This window comes from Taurulus bubalis (genome assembly GCF_910589615.1).
Source record: "Taurulus bubalis genome assembly, chromosome: 16".
Lineage (NCBI taxonomy): Eukaryota > Metazoa > Chordata > Actinopteri > Perciformes > Cottidae > Taurulus > Taurulus bubalis.
In genome coordinates, this window is record NC_136604.1 from 18,360,452 (window position 1) to 18,379,599 (window position 19,148).

The 19,148-nt window shown below is 42.7% G+C and overlaps 1 protein-coding gene across 2 annotated transcripts in view; it reads left to right on the forward strand.

Annotated features, from left to right (window-relative positions):
- Positions 1 to 1,755: 1,755 nt before the first annotated feature.
- The window catches only part of LOC306748986 (adenylate cyclase type 2-like), a gene marked incomplete at both ends in the record, with an annotated part of 51,523 nt that continues 34,130 nt past the window's right edge, over positions 1,756 to 19,148 (forward strand). For both annotated transcript variants that reach the window (XM_079232224.1, XM_079232225.1), the window contains 4 exons: positions 1,756 to 2,019; positions 10,015 to 10,212; positions 16,279 to 16,440; positions 17,312 to 17,461. In XM_079232224.1, the coding sequence (XP_079088350.1) occupies positions 1,756 to 2,019; positions 10,015 to 10,212; positions 16,279 to 16,440; positions 17,312 to 17,461 (774 nt within the window). The remainder of the gene's footprint in view (positions 2,020 to 10,014; positions 10,213 to 16,278; positions 16,441 to 17,311; positions 17,462 to 19,148) is intronic.

A 19,148-nucleotide genomic window follows, 5' to 3' on the forward strand; every position in this document is an offset into this window, starting at 1 on the left:
AAGTATGTTTTCTTTAATATATAATAACTTGAAAATATGAATGTTGTGGTTTAATGATTTTTTTATTTTTTATTTTATGAATGTTGCGGTTTGATAATGGGTAGTTTATTTTATTTTTATTTTTTAAACCAAGTAAAGGGTAGGTCTTCACTTGGGTTTGGACAAACCGAACACTTTCTTGAGAGCCCTTCACGTTGTTCGGTTACTTGAAGGCTACTGTAATTCTAAAAAATGCTCTTAAAGGGACGCCTGAGTAGTTAATTCCTCGCCACTCTATTCCACTAAATCTTAAAACTTGGATACATTTGTTTACTGGTTTCTCTTAAAGATGTGTGTGTTCATTGTTAATTATGCATTGACTTTAAGGTTTTTCTCTGAGTTGGAACTTTTTGTGAATATTCTGTCTAACTACAGTGTGGCATTTGTTAGAGATCTGAATCTCGGAGAATCGGCAAAAAATTGGATGAAAACCAGAGTGGCGGCCCCAAATCCCAAATCCTATTATACATCGGAGCTCACATGGAAGAGGGGACAGAGGAAGCTCGCTCTGGCAGAACAGGAGTGGGAAAGAAAGAAGGATCAATGAAAGCTGGGATGAAATTTGGTTCCGTCAAATCTTATTTTACTCTAAACGCACCCATTCGGTGTCACATTCAAACTTTCACTCATTACCAGCTCTCTTCCCTCTCCTCCTCTTTGTTCGAAGCACCATTCTCTTTTCCTCCCACACTCTCTGTCTCGTGAGACTTTTCCTTCCTGACTTTGTTTCTTCTTCCTCTTCCTCCCCGACCTTCCCCCTTTTGTGTGTGTTATTCTTGCCCCTCTTTTTATCTCGTCGCCGGCTGCTGGATGGCACTTTTCCCTCCACACTCTGCTGCTCTTTTTGGTTCAGCACAGCTGTTACAACCTTTCTCACTCGCTCACTTTATGCACAGCTTTTCTTTCACGCACACACATGCTGACGGACACACACAGCTCTTCTCCTTCCTCTTATGTAAAGTCTCTTCTTTTTATTCTGTACCTTGCAAACACACACACACCAACCTCAGTCTTGAGTCATACTCCAGTTCTCTCCACATAATCTCACACATCACCATTCTCACATTTGCACCCGCTCAGCACACACACACACACTTTTACCCACTAGCTCTCCCCACCACACATATTGGTACACACCCTCTCTCCTCTCGCTCTTTTTCTCCCTCCCAGTTATACATTCTCTCTCTCTCTCTCTCATTCCTCATCTGCACCTCAGCTGAGTAACATGTTGCCTCGTCTGAGCTCCTCCGCTGTGCAGTGAGCAGAGGCTGCCTCCTCCCCATCTTACTGACCAAACATAAAGAGAAAACAAGGACAAGCAAGAGGAATTGAACTGAAGTCTCATCTCTCGCCTTCAATGTCCGACTACCTTCTCTGAGAGGAGGAGGAGGAGGAGGAGGGGGTGGTGGTGGTGGAGGAGGAGAAAGATCTGTTGCCACACTTTCCTGACTCAGTTTGTCTCCTCAAGCAGAAGGAGCAGTAGAGGATGCAAGGAAGAGCCGAGGAGCTGAAAAGTTGTCTCTCTTTCCCTCCGCTGTCCGTCCATCCCCTCGCAGCTGACCAAACTTTTTTTTAAACGCAGAGGAGGAGAAGGCGAGGGCGAGGAGAGAAAGGGAGCGAAAGCATCCCTCGCCCCGCTTACTTTTGTGTGCATGTGTTGGTTTTTTGGGGGGTCAGAAAAGAAAGCAGCACCCTCCTTCCAGAGGCAGCTACCCCATGTGGCAGGAGGCTCTGTGGACCCGCGGACGCTACCTGCTGGAGAAGAGCGATGGCGTCGAGGGCGGCGAGGGGCCCGAGAGCCTGGGAGACGGGGGCCTGGGGTTCCAGGGGGAGGTGTGCGTGGAGGACAAGAAGCCGCAGGACTGGCTGTACGAGTCCTACTACAGAATGAGCCAGCAGCATCCGCTGATCGTGTTCCTGTTGCTGATCGTCATGGGAACCTGCCTCGCGCTGCTGGCGGTGTTCTTCGCGTCAGGACTGGTAAGTGTGTGTGTGTGTGTGTGTGTGTGTGTGTGTGTGTGTGTGTGTGTGTGTGTGTGTGTGTGTGTGTGTGTGTTTTTTTAGAGGTGTCAGTAAGTCTATCCAGACAGAAAATAGAGGTAAGTTTACTTCAATGTTGAACATAAATGCAACATCAGGGCCAATAAACAGGACTTGTTCAAATTTGGTCATGTTTACTTGTTTTGCTTTTGTCATCAGAGACAAATATAATTACCAAGCCGGAAAGGGGGGTTTATATTCTGATTAAAAATTTACTGAATAAACAAATTGAATATTATCTCAATTATCTCATTATCTTGAATAAAAAGCACAAAGAAATTTGAGATTTGGATAAAAAGACTCTCCCTATGGAGCTGGAGCCGGCAGATAATTAGCTTAACATAGAGACTGGAAACAGCTAGCCTGGCTGAGCTAAAGGAGCTAAAGCTCACAAATAAACATGTTACATCTAGTTTATTCAAAGGGCGGAAACCAGCGATTACTTTTGTTATTGATTAATCTATCGATTGTTTTGTCAATTAGTCGATGAATCTAACAACTATTTAATTGATTATTTTAAAGATTTTATTTTTAATTACTCAATTAATTATCTAAACTTCTCTTCTCTGGAGTAATATATAGTTTGATTGTCTCATGTTGTGAAGAGGTCTGGAGGTGGAGATATCTGAGGAGGAACAGGAAGTGGGAGGTGCCTGGTGCCTGGATTAATCAGAGTGTGTGTATATATATATATATATATATATATATATATATATATATATATATATATATACTCTGATTAATCCAGGCACCTGCAACAGAACCCATGGGCTCTTTACTGCCAACATGTGTTTGTTTGTGAAATTCGCAAAACCTTTTGTGCCTGAGTTATTTATGTTTAGTTGGAATGATGTAAATTGTGGTAATTCTTGCCAGCCGGAAATTTGCTCCCTTTAGTTAGCGCATGGTGAAAATAAATGGTACACATTTTCTGTTTAGATACAAACGGCATAGATAGTGCCGGCCTCAACCTTCCGACCGCCTATAAATAAATCACAATTGACTCCTCCAAAGTCTCATTGTGCCGCTAAGCCACAGTGTTAATCACAGCACCTGGTAATCAGCCTACCCTTCACACAGTCCTAAATCTGCTATGGCTATTACAGTAAACAGACAATATAAAATCACCATAACAGCAGCAGCGCAAACATTTTTTCCAACAAGGGAGGCGAAAAGGGAGGTGAAAGAAACATTAAGAAAATCCATTTTAAGTGACTACTTCGACCAGAAAAGCGCTCCATGTGTTGATAATCCTGATGTACTTTAAATCCTCCTTTGGTTGCTGTCTTGCTGCCGCTGCGGTCTTGACAAAGCGCTACTGGATGCTTTTTTCCTTAAGTGTTTGTGCACAGCAGTTGCACTGCTGCGATAAGCCATTTCCAATTTGCAGCGCTCACGGAGCACCAATTTGTTGGCTCTTTTGTCTAAAATACTTCCACACTTTAGAGGATCACAGGCGAGGATTTTTAGCCGAAGCGTGTTCTCAAGGGGGAAGAGCGTGCTTTGACTGTGCACGGCCATTATCGCGATGCGCCGGCACACATTACACAAATGTCCTTTTGTTCAATTAGTGTAGAAACCACTGAGAAATGTAAAAACGTCAATACGCCGTTTTGGGGGGGTGGGGGGGGTTATGTGCCAGACATTTTTTTTCAGGCCAGCTGTTTCCCTTCTGTCCACAGTCTTATTGCTAAGCTATCTGTCTCTCAGCACGACAGTAGTAGTGATAACCAGAATTACTGTCAGGGAGAAAGACTACTGTTACATTTTTGGAACCATATTGATAAAAAAAAAAAATGCATTGAAAGAAGTTTTTCAGAATAAAGGCCACTGTGTGTTCTACAAGTTATATATATGCAATCAGATAGCGGCCCTCCGGTTCGGATCACTTGGAATAAAAGAATTTTGGGTTGCACGAAACTGAATGAGACGGGGAGGCCTGAGTGCATGTGTGTGAATATTTGTGTCAAAATAAGCGGCACTTTAAATTGCAACGCCGGTTTTGCAGAGTGGATCAAGAGCGGGATGAGAGTCTAGTTCGCAGCTGTGTAGGTGTTGGTGCCTTTGTCAAGTGAAAAGTGTTGTTTTGGGACACAAACACTCAACCACGAACACAAGCTATTGTTTCTCAAGTCCTGCTTTTGTGTTTTTTATGAAATATCCACACAAAAGGAATCCCACTCATTGCTTTGATTGTTGATGTTTCAAAAAGGAGTGTTTTGCTTCTATATGTTCAAGGTGATCTGTAGACTTCGTCTCTTCTCTCTGCGTGCGTCATTTGCTCTCTAAGTAGCGCCCTGGAGGCCAATCAGACGCTGAGGGGGACCAACCGGGTCGGGAGTAGGTGGCATCCTTCGAAATAGATTGAAACCCAGATCATGCTTTCAGTTACATTGACAAACGCCCACCAGATCAACAGAAGTAGCACACCGGTTTATATTTAGCATCAGCTGATGCTGTGGTTCCACAGACTGTGTTGAAGTCGCGTGGTCGACCTGTGGGTGATCAACTGTGCACGTTGCATTAAAGATACACACGATGCTGCATGCACAGCTGGTGTATTCGCTGACATACGCCGACAGGATGAGTCCAGTGGCCATCTGGAGATAACGCGGAATAGTGAGGGGAGGAAATCTGCTTTCTTTTAGCCGTTGGAGTTATTTGATGACCCCTCCGCCTCCCGCAGCGGTTAAGCACTCGCTCGAGGCCGTCACTAAAGTCCTGTTAACATTCAATTGAACTCCTTATAACAGGGTCGTTCCGGGCGGACCTCCACCTAAATCGATTCCTTCGCCTCTATTTAAGACAAATCAATAGAGCTTATTGCCCCAGCTGGTCAATTTAATTCCCCGTTCTCTTCTCCTGGGGCCGTCGTGTGTCTTCAGGTTTACAATGTCCCCTCATATAATTTCCCCATCAATTGCGGTGTCAATCACAATAAATATTTATTTTCCTTTCCAATTTGTCCCTGTTAAGTAACAGACAGACCTGTCTGTAGTTATGGAGTGGTTGTTTAGCGAGGCCTGTGTATTCATTACCGCTGGACAAAGAAGAATGGCAGGAATAAATGGAGGGTAGGGCCGGTTCAGAGCTGGGTGCCCGCCGGTCCAGGGAGGAGAGGATGTTGTTGTAAGTGTTCTGGCTTTATCAGCAAGTCGGCAGAGACTGGAGCGAGTGAATGTGGTGTTTTATAAGACTCCTCCACCCTTACTGTGCAGCGTGTGTGTGTGTGTGTGTGTGTGTGTGTACATGTGTACATGTGTACACTTGCATGCATGTTCATGTTTGTGTTGTTTGGGTGTGTTTCTGAGGAAGTCTCTCATTTCCTTCTTGGTTGCTTATCTGTATTTTTTTTGTATCTTTGTATAGAAAATAATTGTCTTTCTCGTTGCCTTGAAGTTGTATTGATTCGGAATGTGTACAAGTATGCGTGTGTGCTTATTATCACGCTCACATGTGTGCACGCCCATAATGCACCATTTGACGGTTTAGAGATCAATATCATCTGGGGCTACTCATAGGAAATCTATCATTGGTACAAAAAAAAGCATCTTTTTATTGACCGCAGCGCTCATTTCAGTTTATGGTTATTTGCAACCCATTTTCATGGTATATTAATAGTATTGATTTTGTTCCATCTCAACGACAGATTGGTAGTGCAGGGCAGTGAGGGCTGTGTCGTGATGGATCACCAGTCTGTTATTTAGGGGCAGGACGGTGAATGAACGAGGGGAAACGAGGTGTGGTCAGAGCCGCCACACCACAAAGCACCGATGTGCTACAGGACTTCACACAAAAACGTAGTATGGGGAAAAATGGGACTTTTTGTTCATTTTAACTGGATACATATTGTTTTAGTACATGCTATTATTAGGCTAACCAATGCTATGAACAAACCAAGAGCATTACATTGTAATTTCACCCACATGTTGGAGATTAAGTCTACCCACTGCTAAATCTTTTTCAAAAAAACAGATGAAACCACCTCCATAAAAATAGTGAAATAGCGATATGACATGTTGCACTGCATTTGATTAATTTGCAGTTCATCAGACTACCTCTCCTGGAGGAGAGATCTGCTCCCCTTCCAACTTATGTTATCCAGCTAACTAGCCAATCGTTAAATAAGTCAAATGAAATAATGTAATGCTTCATCCACACGCTCTTGTCACAGCCTAGGGAAGCATTACTGATTCACCAGATTATGTCACATTCCGATGGCTTAATTTCCACTGAAAAGAAAGAACAGCCTCGTGCTCTAAATGTCATCAGCATTTTCTCAATGTGTTCTACTAACTTTCTCTTTTGGAAATTTTTCCTGTCATGGAAGTGTCTCAAACCGGTTCGATCCACTCGGCAGCCCTGTGGCGTGGGTTATGAAATGACCGTCTCTTCACAGCGCACTGATGATCTCCTCCCCTGGGGGGCTGTGATGAATGGATTTTAGCTCATAAAGTCGAAGTAACAAAACCTCACAAGATCTCTTAAATAGAAATAGCGACAATACGTCAATATTCTATCTATGGATATTGAAATTAAGTCTCGTTTTAGGGCTGAGGAAAAACTGTCTAGAGTGTGGAGTATCAACCTTTTCATCTCATGACATCCTCTATACAAATGTTCAGGACTATAGGAAAGCTACATATTATGCTCCAGACTAGTTTAATAATTGATATAAATATTTTTGGGTCAAATGCTTGATGCTCTGCAACCTTTGACCTCCTTTGCACTGCAAATGGAGCACTCAAAGTAAAGGTTTGTTGAATATTGATGATTTTAATAACCAAGCTGAGAGCAGATTGAAGAAATCTGCCACGAGTGCTGCGTCATCATGCATTATGAATATTCAACAGGCACCAACACATGGAAAGTGCATACACTATCGGGATTTCAAGCAACACACGCTTCCCATACCCCCGTCGGGCATAATGTATTTGGTGCATTTGTGTCCTTTCACCGCTGAATAATTAGATTACTGCATTTCTCTTTTTCGCTGCTGCAATGTCTCCCCGTTCCTCCCAGTATAATAGCTGGATAAGCCAGACTGGGCTAAAAAAAGGGAAATAATTGTTCTGGATGACAATGCAGTATATTATGGCAGGCCGGCACAATTCCCTCTATGCCGTGTCGAGGGAAACGGCTTTAAATGGTTTCAAAGGGGTTTTAACAGGATTAGATGTCCTACAATCAAAAATGTGCAAAGTGAAAATACTGAAGTGGTGAGAGAGCAGCTCTCCCCACTTCCTAACCTGCAGTGGTTTGTTTGTGCGCGAGCATGCGGTTTGTGCAAAAATGTGTTTCGAGGCCAACAGCTGGCGTCTTTGTCACCAACGTCCACTCAGGTATCCCTCTGGCGTGTGAGTTTGCATTCTCGCTCTCATCCTCATTGGGATTCAATCCGCGCTCCAGACTGTATAGCTGGCAGTGGCGTCAGCAGCAGTCGGATCCCGTGGGATCCCCTCGCCAGACCCTGACTCATACTACCTCCACCGTCGTGTTGCTACTCTAATCCTCAGCAAAATGCTCTCTTCCTGCATTTGTTCTGGCAAAACAGCGCCTGCTATTTCCAGCAAGCAGCTCGAGTCAATAAACTGTCAAATCAGCCTCAAATTCAAGGTTGAGTCTGTGACATCTTTTCATTCTGTTACATAAAAAGCTGCTCCAGCGATTTGCATGTTAAGTGAATCAAGCACATTTCTATGGCCTCACTGATGTTCATTTCTATTGTAAAAACGGTGACATCTAATCTCAACGCGGCTTGCTAATTGCACATGCACCGCTGCTGGACCTGTCAGCGCAGTCGTGACTTTGGAATGACTTTAAATGGTTCACGTGGGCGTCGGCTAGGATCAAGTCTGTGAAAGAGTGTCCTCTTTTTGAGCAAATGATGGTGATTTTGCTGCTGTTTCGTAATTTGCGCAGCCTGAAGAGGACAGAAGGACGTAGAGAGTACTTTATTCTTACCCTGAACGCATTTGTGGGACGTGTTTGTGTGCGATGGGATTTTTCCGTAGTAAAGTCATTTTCAGTCAAAATCAGAAGAGGTACTTTCCCCACAGAGTGGACAATTATGTTTCGGACACACACAGACACACACATGCAGAGGTTAGGGACCGGTCAAAAGGATGAAAGTGCTCGGGATGAAGACCTGGAAGGGAACTGAAAAGTGCTGAAGTCTCTTCCTGTTTACACTACTAATGTATCACATGACACATTAATTGAATTCCCTCTTTCCACTTAAATTAACCAAGTATGCTGGTGTTTCAAATGCAGAAAAACTCCCTATAAATAGACGATAGACTCCTTTCTGCTTTCCTGTTTGAGTTTTTCTTGCGTGTCATGTTCATCACCATGAGCACGCTGGAAAACGGTGAGTAAATAGTGAGCATGTCACGAATGTTTCCTCTTTTTTTTATATCCGTTACATAGTCAGCCTCTCTTTCAAACCCTCAAACCAGAGTTGATGATCGTTGGAAGAGTGGAGAGACTATCAAAGACAGATTTAGTGAATCTTATTTTGCAATAAGTGTGTTTAAAAAAAAAAAAAGATAGAGCGAGGTAAAATTATGTTTCTGTCAATGGCGTCTGCAGCTTTGAGAGAGCATGACCTCCGTTTCTTTTGTTTCATCTATCTCTGTGACTTACGGGTTTATTTCGACCAACAAGAGTAACTGTGGAAAGACCAACAAAGACAAGTTTTATTTGGGTTCTGTCGCATTTGAATGGAACGTGTTCCCATGATCACCAAGATAATAATGATTGTTGTCTGACTGGCAGCTTTGAGAAGAGCATATTCATTTATTTGCATGTTTTGTACTTTAATATAATAATTCTTCACCTAGCATTACGCAGTGTCATGTTTCCATTGCTGTCGATGGGAGCTGGATATAATCGCTATCCGATTGTAACCTTTAAGACAAAATCCAGATTTTTTGTAAAGTGGGAAAGGAGCTTATTATATTTTTGAATGGTCTCCATATTGAGAACATTTCATTAACTCGCAAACCATCCAAACAACCATGAAAGGTTGGCTGAAAATATGAGTGAAGTGAAGGAAATATTCATTAAAGTCTTATTTGAAGTCATTTTTCTTCAAACAAAAGACAAATTCTGACAGCTACGTGATTATTTGCACTTTGTTTTTGGAGGTTTTCATATAGCAACAATCAATATCTTCACAAGGCAGAGTAAAGTAGACTATGGCACCCAGATATAAGGATAAAACTGTCTTGTAAGATTTGTCTCTTAACACAACTGGATGGACAGTTTTCATAATGTACATCCTACTGAACTGTAAACACGATAAAGTGAGTGAGAAAGAGGCTGTCGAGGATGAGGAGGCGGGTGAGGAAGGTCTGGTCGGAGTCAAAGAGAGAGAGATTGTGTGTGTGTGTGTGTGTGTGTGTGTGTGTGTGTTGACAGCTTCTAAATGCTGACTTTGACTGTGAGCGCAGAAGTGATGCTCTAGCACATTCTCTGGGCTCAGACAGTCTGTCTACAGAACTGTGTGCAGTCTGTTCATCAATTTGTGTTTGTGTGTGTGGGGCATGTTGTATGTACCTCTATTCTTACGAGGACTGCATGTTCTCACTAGGACACTAAACGAGGGACAATGCTCTTGAAGTAAGCACCTTTTTGTACTATTTTGACCTTATTTGGTAGGTTTAAGGCTAAATTAAAGTGTTTGGTCAACCTGATCCGCGTTACGTTTCTGCATTTGTGCAGAGAAAATGACGCAACGAACGGCGCACCATAAGTGAAGCCAATGCATTCTTTCTAATGGCCAGCAGGGGGCGACTCCTCTGGTTGCAAAAAGAAGTCAGATTGTAGAGAAGTCTCAGAGAAAAAGACTCTACTTCTCACTTGTTTTATTACCTCAGTGAACAGGAGATTATGATTATGCTGAAACTAACAAATAATTATTTCTCTCTCTAGAATACAGAAGACCACTTGACGTTCCTGATCACGGTTCCCGCTGCTCTCTTCCTCTTCCTGTCCATCTTCATCCTCGTCTGCATCGAGTCGGTCTTCAAGCGGATGCTCCGGCTCTTCTCTGTCCTTATATGGGCCTGTCTGGTCACCATGGGTTACCTGTTCATGTTCTCTGGAGGGATCCTCAGCCCCTGGGACCAGGTAGACAATGCATCTGTGTGTTATGTCTGTGTATCGGGACGCGGATGCGTCGGTGAGCATTGGTTATCCCTACTGTCTGTACTAAAGTTTAGATGGCGACTTACATATTTGGGGTGCAATTCATTTGATTGACTGTTCGCTAAGCCACACCCCCCCTTCTGTTGCCACGCCTGACAGGCACATTGTGCAGGTTTACCACTCAAAATGCATAGTAACTTCTGAAACAATGGGCTCTTGCTTTAACTCAGAGGCAGACTAAAGCAATATTCTAATTTCAGCTGATAGTTTATTTTGCCAGATGAAACACATTTTATAGTAATAATAATAATAATAATAATATATTTTTGAGCTGGTCTCTGAGGCTGACTTTTTAATGTTTCTACCTGTCCCTTTTTGAAATGAGGACTCTGCAAGGGGGTCTTGAATAATCTATAGAGGGCTATGTAATATCAAGATTCAAGATGTTTTTACTGTCATATGCACAGATAACAGACAGTTATTCTGTACAATGAAAAGCTTGTTTTGCTGGGTCCTCCTAACACACAATTAGAATAACTTAAGGTCAAAAATAAATAAAACTAAGGCACAAAATATAAAAGATATAACCGTATTGCACAACAATATGATAATAGTATTGCTCAGTGTATAAAGTGCACTATGCATTACTACAATGTCCAAGTATGGTCTTGACAGGAAGTCACAACAGCAGCCGTAATATCATGATGTCATAAAGGGCCGAGGCTCAGCTGAAAAGTCTGCATCCTCATCAGTGGATGGTCCATGTAGAAGAAATGTAAATCAAGTAACGGCTCTGTACATCGTGCAATTTAAAGCTTGTTAGCCTGAGTGTAGTGGCTGTGTGTTTAAAAACCTGCCTTGCCCCTAACTGCACTTAAAGGAACCAAAAGCACAAGTCTTAAGAGATGCACCTTGTCTTATATTGAATATTTTAAATGGGACAATTTTATTTTACAAAAAACTGTAAGCAATTCAACACGGCTCTTGCAACAGGGGGACGATCAGGTTGTTATATCAGGACCGGGGAAGAACTGCACGGTAAATGTTTTGCCTTGAGCCGGGCTTTTTATGTGTAATCTGTAAAACCACAAAGCGATGCGGCATGAAAAGCCCCTCGTCTTGGAAGTCGTGCTGGATTAGGTTTCTACTGTCGTAAGATAGTTAGCTAGACATGCTCTTGTTTGCAGCTCACATGAAGACATATACACTATTTAATCCATAGCTGACATTGCAGCTTGTGTGTGTTTGGCGTTGGAGACCACACACAAGTCACCATCTAAACTCTACTACGACCTCGTAGAGATCATTTAGAGATAATTAAAGTTGTGAAGCTATGATCAGACAATCACTGTTCAGGGGATTTGTTCTGCAAACGGTCAATAAACTGCAAAAGAAAAAGGTTATGACCAGCAGGGCTGAGGGGAACAACAATTTAAAATACAGGCAAGGAAACAAATAACAAACCAAACTAATTGCAAAGAAAAGACACAAAAACTCACCTCAGTTGGCTACTGCATACTATTAAATATTTAACATTTCACTCCCTTGAAGTTAGAGAATAAAACAGGATTGGTTTGAATGAACAGAGACTAAAGAGTGCAAGCAAAAACATGACTCTCCCTGCTTGGTAAAATGACCCATTGATGCAAATAATTAAATTAATACATGACTAAGAATAATCACACTAAATAATTCAAGTCTGGCTTTTTGACACACGCATATGTGCTCATGAGTGATTGCATATTTGTGTGAAGAGGCTTTTTTTCTTTTTTTAAACGCATCCGTCCGTCAGTTCTGGCCTGTGTGTGTGTGTGTGTGTGTGTGTGTGTGTGTGTGTGTGTGTGTGTGTGTGTGTGTGTGTGTGTGTGTGTGTGTGTGCGCGCAGAATTAATTCCTTGCGTGTCACGTGCTAATGAAGCTTGATGAGAGCTGGAGGTGAGTGGATCAGCAGACGGACATATTAGACTCCTTCTCGCTCTGTCTCACGAATCCTATTTTCTCAATCTAGCGCCCTGTCCCCCTTTTATTCATCAGAGCCCATTTTTCTCTACACCTGCTTCCTCCTCTACTGTTAAGACCCCTCCTCCTCACCCACCCCACCCAAATGTCTTCTCCCCTCCTTTTCCCTCCCCTTCACTCCATCCCCCTCTCTCCTCTCGGGTGGAGATATTTTTATCAGCAGCCACCTGTGAGAGCATAATCATTCTGCATTATTAATCACTCTATTCTGCTCCCATGACTCCCCCACTTATACCCCCATCTATCCATCCGTCCATTCATATATCTACACATGTATGTATTAACGATGTCGGGATAAGAAGAAGTTACGATATCTATCATGTTGTGATTCCTGCATCTTTTCCCTGTGAAAACGGGAGACGTGTTTGTGTGTGGGGTCGATCCTCTCTTGCTCGAGTCTTGTAAGACGTGTTTGTGCCGGTTTGCTTTGTGCGTATGAGCGTTGTGCCCTCACCTGAAGCATTGAGACGAAGAGATGTCAGAGGGAACCAACACTTTAGCTTCATATCCGCCAGAAAAGTGCCTTCAATTGGCAGTGAGGAAGCATTTTGAATATGTAAAATGACCAGGGAGTCATGTGAACCATGGATTATTGACAGTTTCAACATCATAGTAAGAATTTTCTTTTTTATTACCGGCAATCGTTATTGGACCAAGATTCATAAAAAAACATACAATCTGGGGATCGGCATTGATGTTTTCTTGTCGCTAGTCTAATAATGCTAACGCTGAATTGTGAACAAGAAATCACCCCTATCGATGAAAAATAATAAAAGAAAATGGTGGATAATCATAATAAATGTTTTGTTCATCAGCTTATTGGCCTAGAAATATTCTGGTTATTAATTGTGAAAACGATAAAACTGATATTTCCTCTGACAATAATCGTGATATGTCAAATTGGGACATCACTAATCTTTATATACAGTACCTCTCTATGTATCTCTCTTTTACATCTCTATCGCTATACCTCTCTGTCAACTGTCTCTCTGTATATTTCTTTCTCTCTAGCAATCTCTCTTTCTATACCTCTCTGTCTGTCTCTCTATCTATATTTTTCCGTTTCTCTTGCAATTTTAGTTTATGTGAATAGATAAATAAGTAAAGGCGGAAAGAAGTGCAGAACTCCGGTGGAAAGGGAACGGCTGTATTGGCTGCCTGCTCTCCGTGGGTTGGAGTGATTGTGATTACTGAGAGGACAGCACGTCTGGTGGAGCACACGGGGCTCTTAACAGCCTGAATATAAGAGAGAGAGAAGGGGTGAGATAAAGAGGAGCTGGTGCTCCGCTTTGTCATTCACTCTCAACCCCTCCACCCCAAACATGCTCCCCTGCTCACCTTCTTTCTGTACTCAAACAGAAAACATATCTTGTCCACGCACAGCCGTGTTTGCCACCACCGCACCGCCCGGTTAGTCTCGACTTTATCCAATTTCTGAAGGCAGCGGGCAGATTGAACATGGCGGGCACACCTGGTACCCCGTAATCAAGTCACACTGACCTGCGAGTGTGTCTATGTTGGCACGTACTCGCCACAAGACGTGGGCGCTCGCATCCCCCATGAAAGGCCGCCGACCCTAAATATACACTCATAAATGCCAAAGTGAGCAAAGGGTAAACATTTCTTGATGCGAGCGGTCCAGCATGTGTGTGGAGGCGAGGGAGCGTGCGCTGCCTTTGTCTGCAACTCAGAGGAGGGCCGTGCGCTCGGAAACAAAAAAAAAGTGATGGAAGACGCTGAAGTAAAATGATGATGGCTCCCATCTCAGAGGCGCATTAGGATTCAGGCCAGAGTGCAGAGGAGATGGAGTGCGTCTAGGCTGCAGGTGGCGCGGCTGAAATTGGACCGCCACGAGTCCAACTTCCCTCTGTCCTCCGTTGTTTTTCAGAGGTGAGGAGTTGAAGGTTATGGCGACACGAGCGGGACCCCTGCCATGTTGGTAGCAACAGAGAGACCCTCTGTGTTCAGGTCCTTTTTATAAGGAACTCAGTCACTTATATCCAATGTTCTCGTCATGTTTTGCTTGATAAAACACTGCGTGATCATTTCCTTCAACGCTTCACCAAGTAAGCTGTCACTGCAAGTAACGTTTTTAATGTTGATGTTATTAACGCATTGGAGATCTTTTCCCAGCTCACACTTGCTCAAAGGAACCAAAGGACTGTAAGACAAATGTATCTCAGTTCACACGTTTAAATATGAATACTGTGTATATGCATGTGTATAATAACACGCAGTGGCGGAGGGAGTATTCCGATCCTTTATCTTTGTAAAAGTACTAATATTATACTCTAAGATATTCAGTTACAAGTAAAAGTAAGTAAGTGTAAGCAGGAAAATATGCTTAAAGTACTCAGAGCAAAAGAATGTCTTATTATATATTTCATCATCAGATTATTATTTCTCTTACATTATTAATGTAAAAGCAGGATTTTACTGTTTTAAACAATTTTCTATCTGACTGCAACTAATGATGATTTTCTTTATGGATTCATCTGTGGATTATTTTCCACATTAATTGGCTCATTGTTTGGTTTGTAAAAAATACATCTGGAAATACTGAAAATTGCTGCCACAGATCCCGAAGTAGCACCGTCACAATGTTTTTGTCCAACCAATAGTCCAAACCTCAAAATTATACATAAATTATTAAAATGATCAAACTGAAAATCAGCCAATCTTCACATTTGAGGAGTTGCGACTCTAAAAGGCTTTTATACAAAACATGATTGAAACCATTACTTAAAAAGTTGCCCTTATTGGAAAAACTCTTCATATATCTTTCCGGCAATATACATTTCTGATCTCAGAAGGATCCTGTTTGCAGACTGACTCTCTGGACCTCAAAGACACAGGAAATATACAGACAGGCAGGAAGGTCGGAGTTTATCTGGTGTCCCAGTCCAAACTGTGACCCGTTTGTGCTGGTCGCCACCAAAACCACCATAACAGGAAGGCGGGGGGGGGGACTGACAGCAGGGGAAGTGGGCGGGGCGAAGCAGAGGGTTAAGGCACCAGGTATCAATGTAGGAAACACACATTTAAAGGTATGCAGAGTAAACAGGTGGAGGCTTTGATGGAAACCTGGAAAGAGAAACAACTAAATACAGTAAACATGCATTAAGCTCCATCGAAAGGTACTAAAGTATTATATTCATTCCCATATGGAAGGAAATATTTGGGATATTGTACTATACACATTTTCTTTGATTGGGTAGGGAATACTTCAGCCCCAAAATGAACATTTGTATATCAATTATCACGCCATGTTATCTTGAATTCTTGAAGAAAACTTAGTTTTTCTCACGTGCCTCTACGGGAAAGAACCTTGGTGAATTGAAGTAAACAGGGGGGGGCACATTTAACAACAACGTAACTAAATAACGTTTGATTCTTCGTTCACCACGATGGCATGTTTTCTTCAGGAACTCAAGGTAGCATGGGGTGAGTAATTGATCTACATATGGCCATTTAGTGGGCGCAGCATTTCTTTACGGCCAGCTTTTTTTATTTTGAAGTTGCTGAGTGAGCAGCCCACACATCTCTTCAATAATAATAACAATTAAAAATATATATTTTATCATAAGATCAGCCTTCCTGTTGATCGGTTATCGCTTCAGTTTTTAGGCAGAAATATCTGAGATTCAACCACAAACATGTTCGTTCTCTCTATCTGGACATTGCTGTGGTCACTTTTTTGGCGTTGCTGCAGTAACTCTATGTCTGTGCATGAAATCCCCAAAATAGGTTGACGTACCTTGTGTTTAATATCAGGGAATGCATTCACGATCCACTGTGCTTGCGGTTCTGTAAATCAGACAAAGCAAAGCTGAAGTATGATGGTGGTGAAAGTTGTTTGCTGCCTGTGCATTTCTCCCCAGCACGAGCTGAATTATTTAACGCTCTAAAAAAGAAGAAAAAAGAAAAGCTACAAAGTTGGAAATAATGGAGTAAAAACTCGTCTGAAAATATTTCACAACATTGAGAGTTTTAAACAGATCTGAGTATTTCCCATCTCCCTGTTTCCAGGTGTCCTTCTTCCTGTTCATCGTGTTCGTCGTCTACACCATGCTGCCCTTCTCCATGAGAGGCGCCATTATCGCCAGCGCCATCACCTGCTTCTCGCACACTGTCACCCTCAGTGTCTGCCTGGCCTCCACCGTCACTGAACTGGAACCACTGGTCTGGCAGGTAACACAGATAATTGCTCATGTTAAACCCAACTGTTTGAAATCTACACCACGTCCTGTTCCTGTGGTCAAAGTGGCCGAGATGTGTCTGCTTTGAGCTTCCTGTTTTGGTTTTCTGAAGGCAGCCTAAACATGATTAGTTCTTGGCACATCTGTTTGCAGTGAAGCAGCAGAGTTAGTTTCTGAAAAGAGAATTGTTTTTACAACCCATGCATGATTAAAATGTGTTTTAATCATGCATGGGTTGTAAAACTGTGACCCTATTCTGTATTATGTTGACGCATCAGATCCAGCAAAACCTCCAGAGTCAAATTAACTGCCTTTTTAATGTACTCGAGGAACAGCTTTTAAAACACTGGTTCTAAATGAACGCACTGTTGAAAGCACTTAAAAAAAAGAAACAGAAAATTGTTTTTGCATCACTTACATGGCTGAGGCTGACACACACACAGCGACTCTTTCTAATCAACCATCAGAGTACACTCGATGATAACACTCAAATCACAATAGTCTCTCTCTTCTCACTCACTCACTCACTCTCACACACACACACACACTGTATAGGAAGTGGAAAAGCACATCAACAATAAAACCTGCTCAGAGACACTAATTTCCCTTGGATACAGCACCAAGGACAACCTATATTGATATGCAAGGCCACATTTATAGAGCTTGAGGTTAACACAGCGGTGGAAAAGCGCAGTCAAAGTGTGTGATCTCTCCTGGTTTTACGAGGTAATAATGTTGACTTAAGTGGAAGGAGTTTTAGATACTGGGGAAATTACACCTACGGGCTTATCTGGAACATCCGTCACCTGTTAGCATTATTTTAATGCCTTATTCTTTGTGTGTGTATGTGGTGTACGTGGCAGATCTTAGCCAATGTGATCATCTTCACCTGCGGTAACTTGGCCGGGGCGTACCACAAACACCTGATGGACCTGGCTCTCAAACAGACCTACCAGGACACCTGCAACTGCATCAAGTCCCCCATTAAACTAGAGTTTGAGAAGCACCAACAGGTACACAAACACTCAGAGATGGATTTGAAATTAACGTGTGTGTTTCTGGGTTTGCATGTGATTCATTGTGATTCATACAGCGGGGCTCTCAAGTTTAAGACAGGTGAGAGTGACATATCCTCCTCCTCCCCCCCCCCCCCCGGTTGCGCCTTCGCCCATGCCGTATGCCCACAAACCAGCTCCCCTCCTCCGCATATTATTATTAGCTTTATTTTCATTGGTTGCTGGATTACATTTCACCCAGATACAACAGATACGTTTTTCTGATTGGCTATTCGTGTAGCCCATTTCTTTTTTTAATTGGCTGATGAGTGGCACCTCGCGGCAAGACCTCCAGGGGATTCGGGGGAGACGTGCTTGATTCCTCCATGGTGAGGGCAGCGCGACCAGGTCATGTTTGTGCGCTGCGGCACATTAAATATCTTTTTTTTTTTCAGCATGAGAAATACGATGTGTGGCGGGAGGGCGTGACTTAAGACCGAAATGCGTGACAGTCACGCTTAATGCGTCACTTGAGAGCCCTGCTAAAGCTACTACGAGGAACCTTCATTTTGTGTTCATTTGTCTGTCCCTGTGGACAAACGCAGTAGTGTTTTGGAACCAAAGTCTTTTTTAAAATACATAATTTTAATGTTTAATGAAATAGTTTTTGTCTGATTTAGCGGGGAATCGGCCACCGATGTTTGTTTAAAAGAGCATTAAACGAGATTGCAAGCATTTCTACTGCTTCTGAACATCAGGCATGAAAATCCCTCACCTTTCGGCGAAATTCGCCATTTTGAAACCAAAATAGGTGACCTACGTGGATCGTGTAGATCCGAAGAGTTTTTGTTTTTGGGAGGGGGTCAACTGTCCGCCGTTTCTGAGATTGGAGTGGGACGCGGAAAAAAAACTGAGGTCGTGATCATCTTAGCAAAAGAAGATCTTTGACTGTCGAGTCTTGGCCAATCAGCGTTAAGATGTCTACAGCGGCTTCATTCCCCTCCCACCAGTTTTTCAATGGCAAGATAGTCAGCTAGCTAACGTTGTTGGAGGGACAGCGAGTAAGATTACTGGCAGCGGAGAGTCCATGGCAGCGTGTGACGTCAGACAGGAGAGCGGCGAGTCAGCGGCACTGCAGTTCTACCTACCGACACCTCACTACATATAAGTTCTACCTACCAACACCTCACTACATATAAGGAGAGGACAATGGAGATTTTATCCAACTTTTTATTTTAATAAAAAAAAACGAAATGAGTTTCCTCCGTAGGGTGGCCGGGCTACTGTTTATATTTAAGGGTCTAAGATCTACGTGTAGGAAAAAGTGTATCCTCTAGTTAATTATAATCCATAGAGTTATGCGGTTATAATCACTGTCACACAGAGAGAGGTGTGCATGAAATTCGCCGTTTTGAAACCAAAATAGGTGACCTACGTGAATCGTGTAGATTCGATGAGAATTTTTTTGTCGGGGGGTATTTATATTCAGTGAATTGCGAACAGGTGCGCGTGTCAGAAGGGAGCGCGAGTGCATGGAAATATTAACGCGAAGGACCTTGCATCACCAGTGCAGACCACCATCAGAAGCATCTGGCAGTGCTCAGCAGGCCAAAAAAAAGACTGCTGAAGAAGAGAAAAGGGCAAGGCGGAGACATGTGGCAAAACAGCGAAAGCGGGCGATGGAGACACTAGTGGTTCAGGCAAA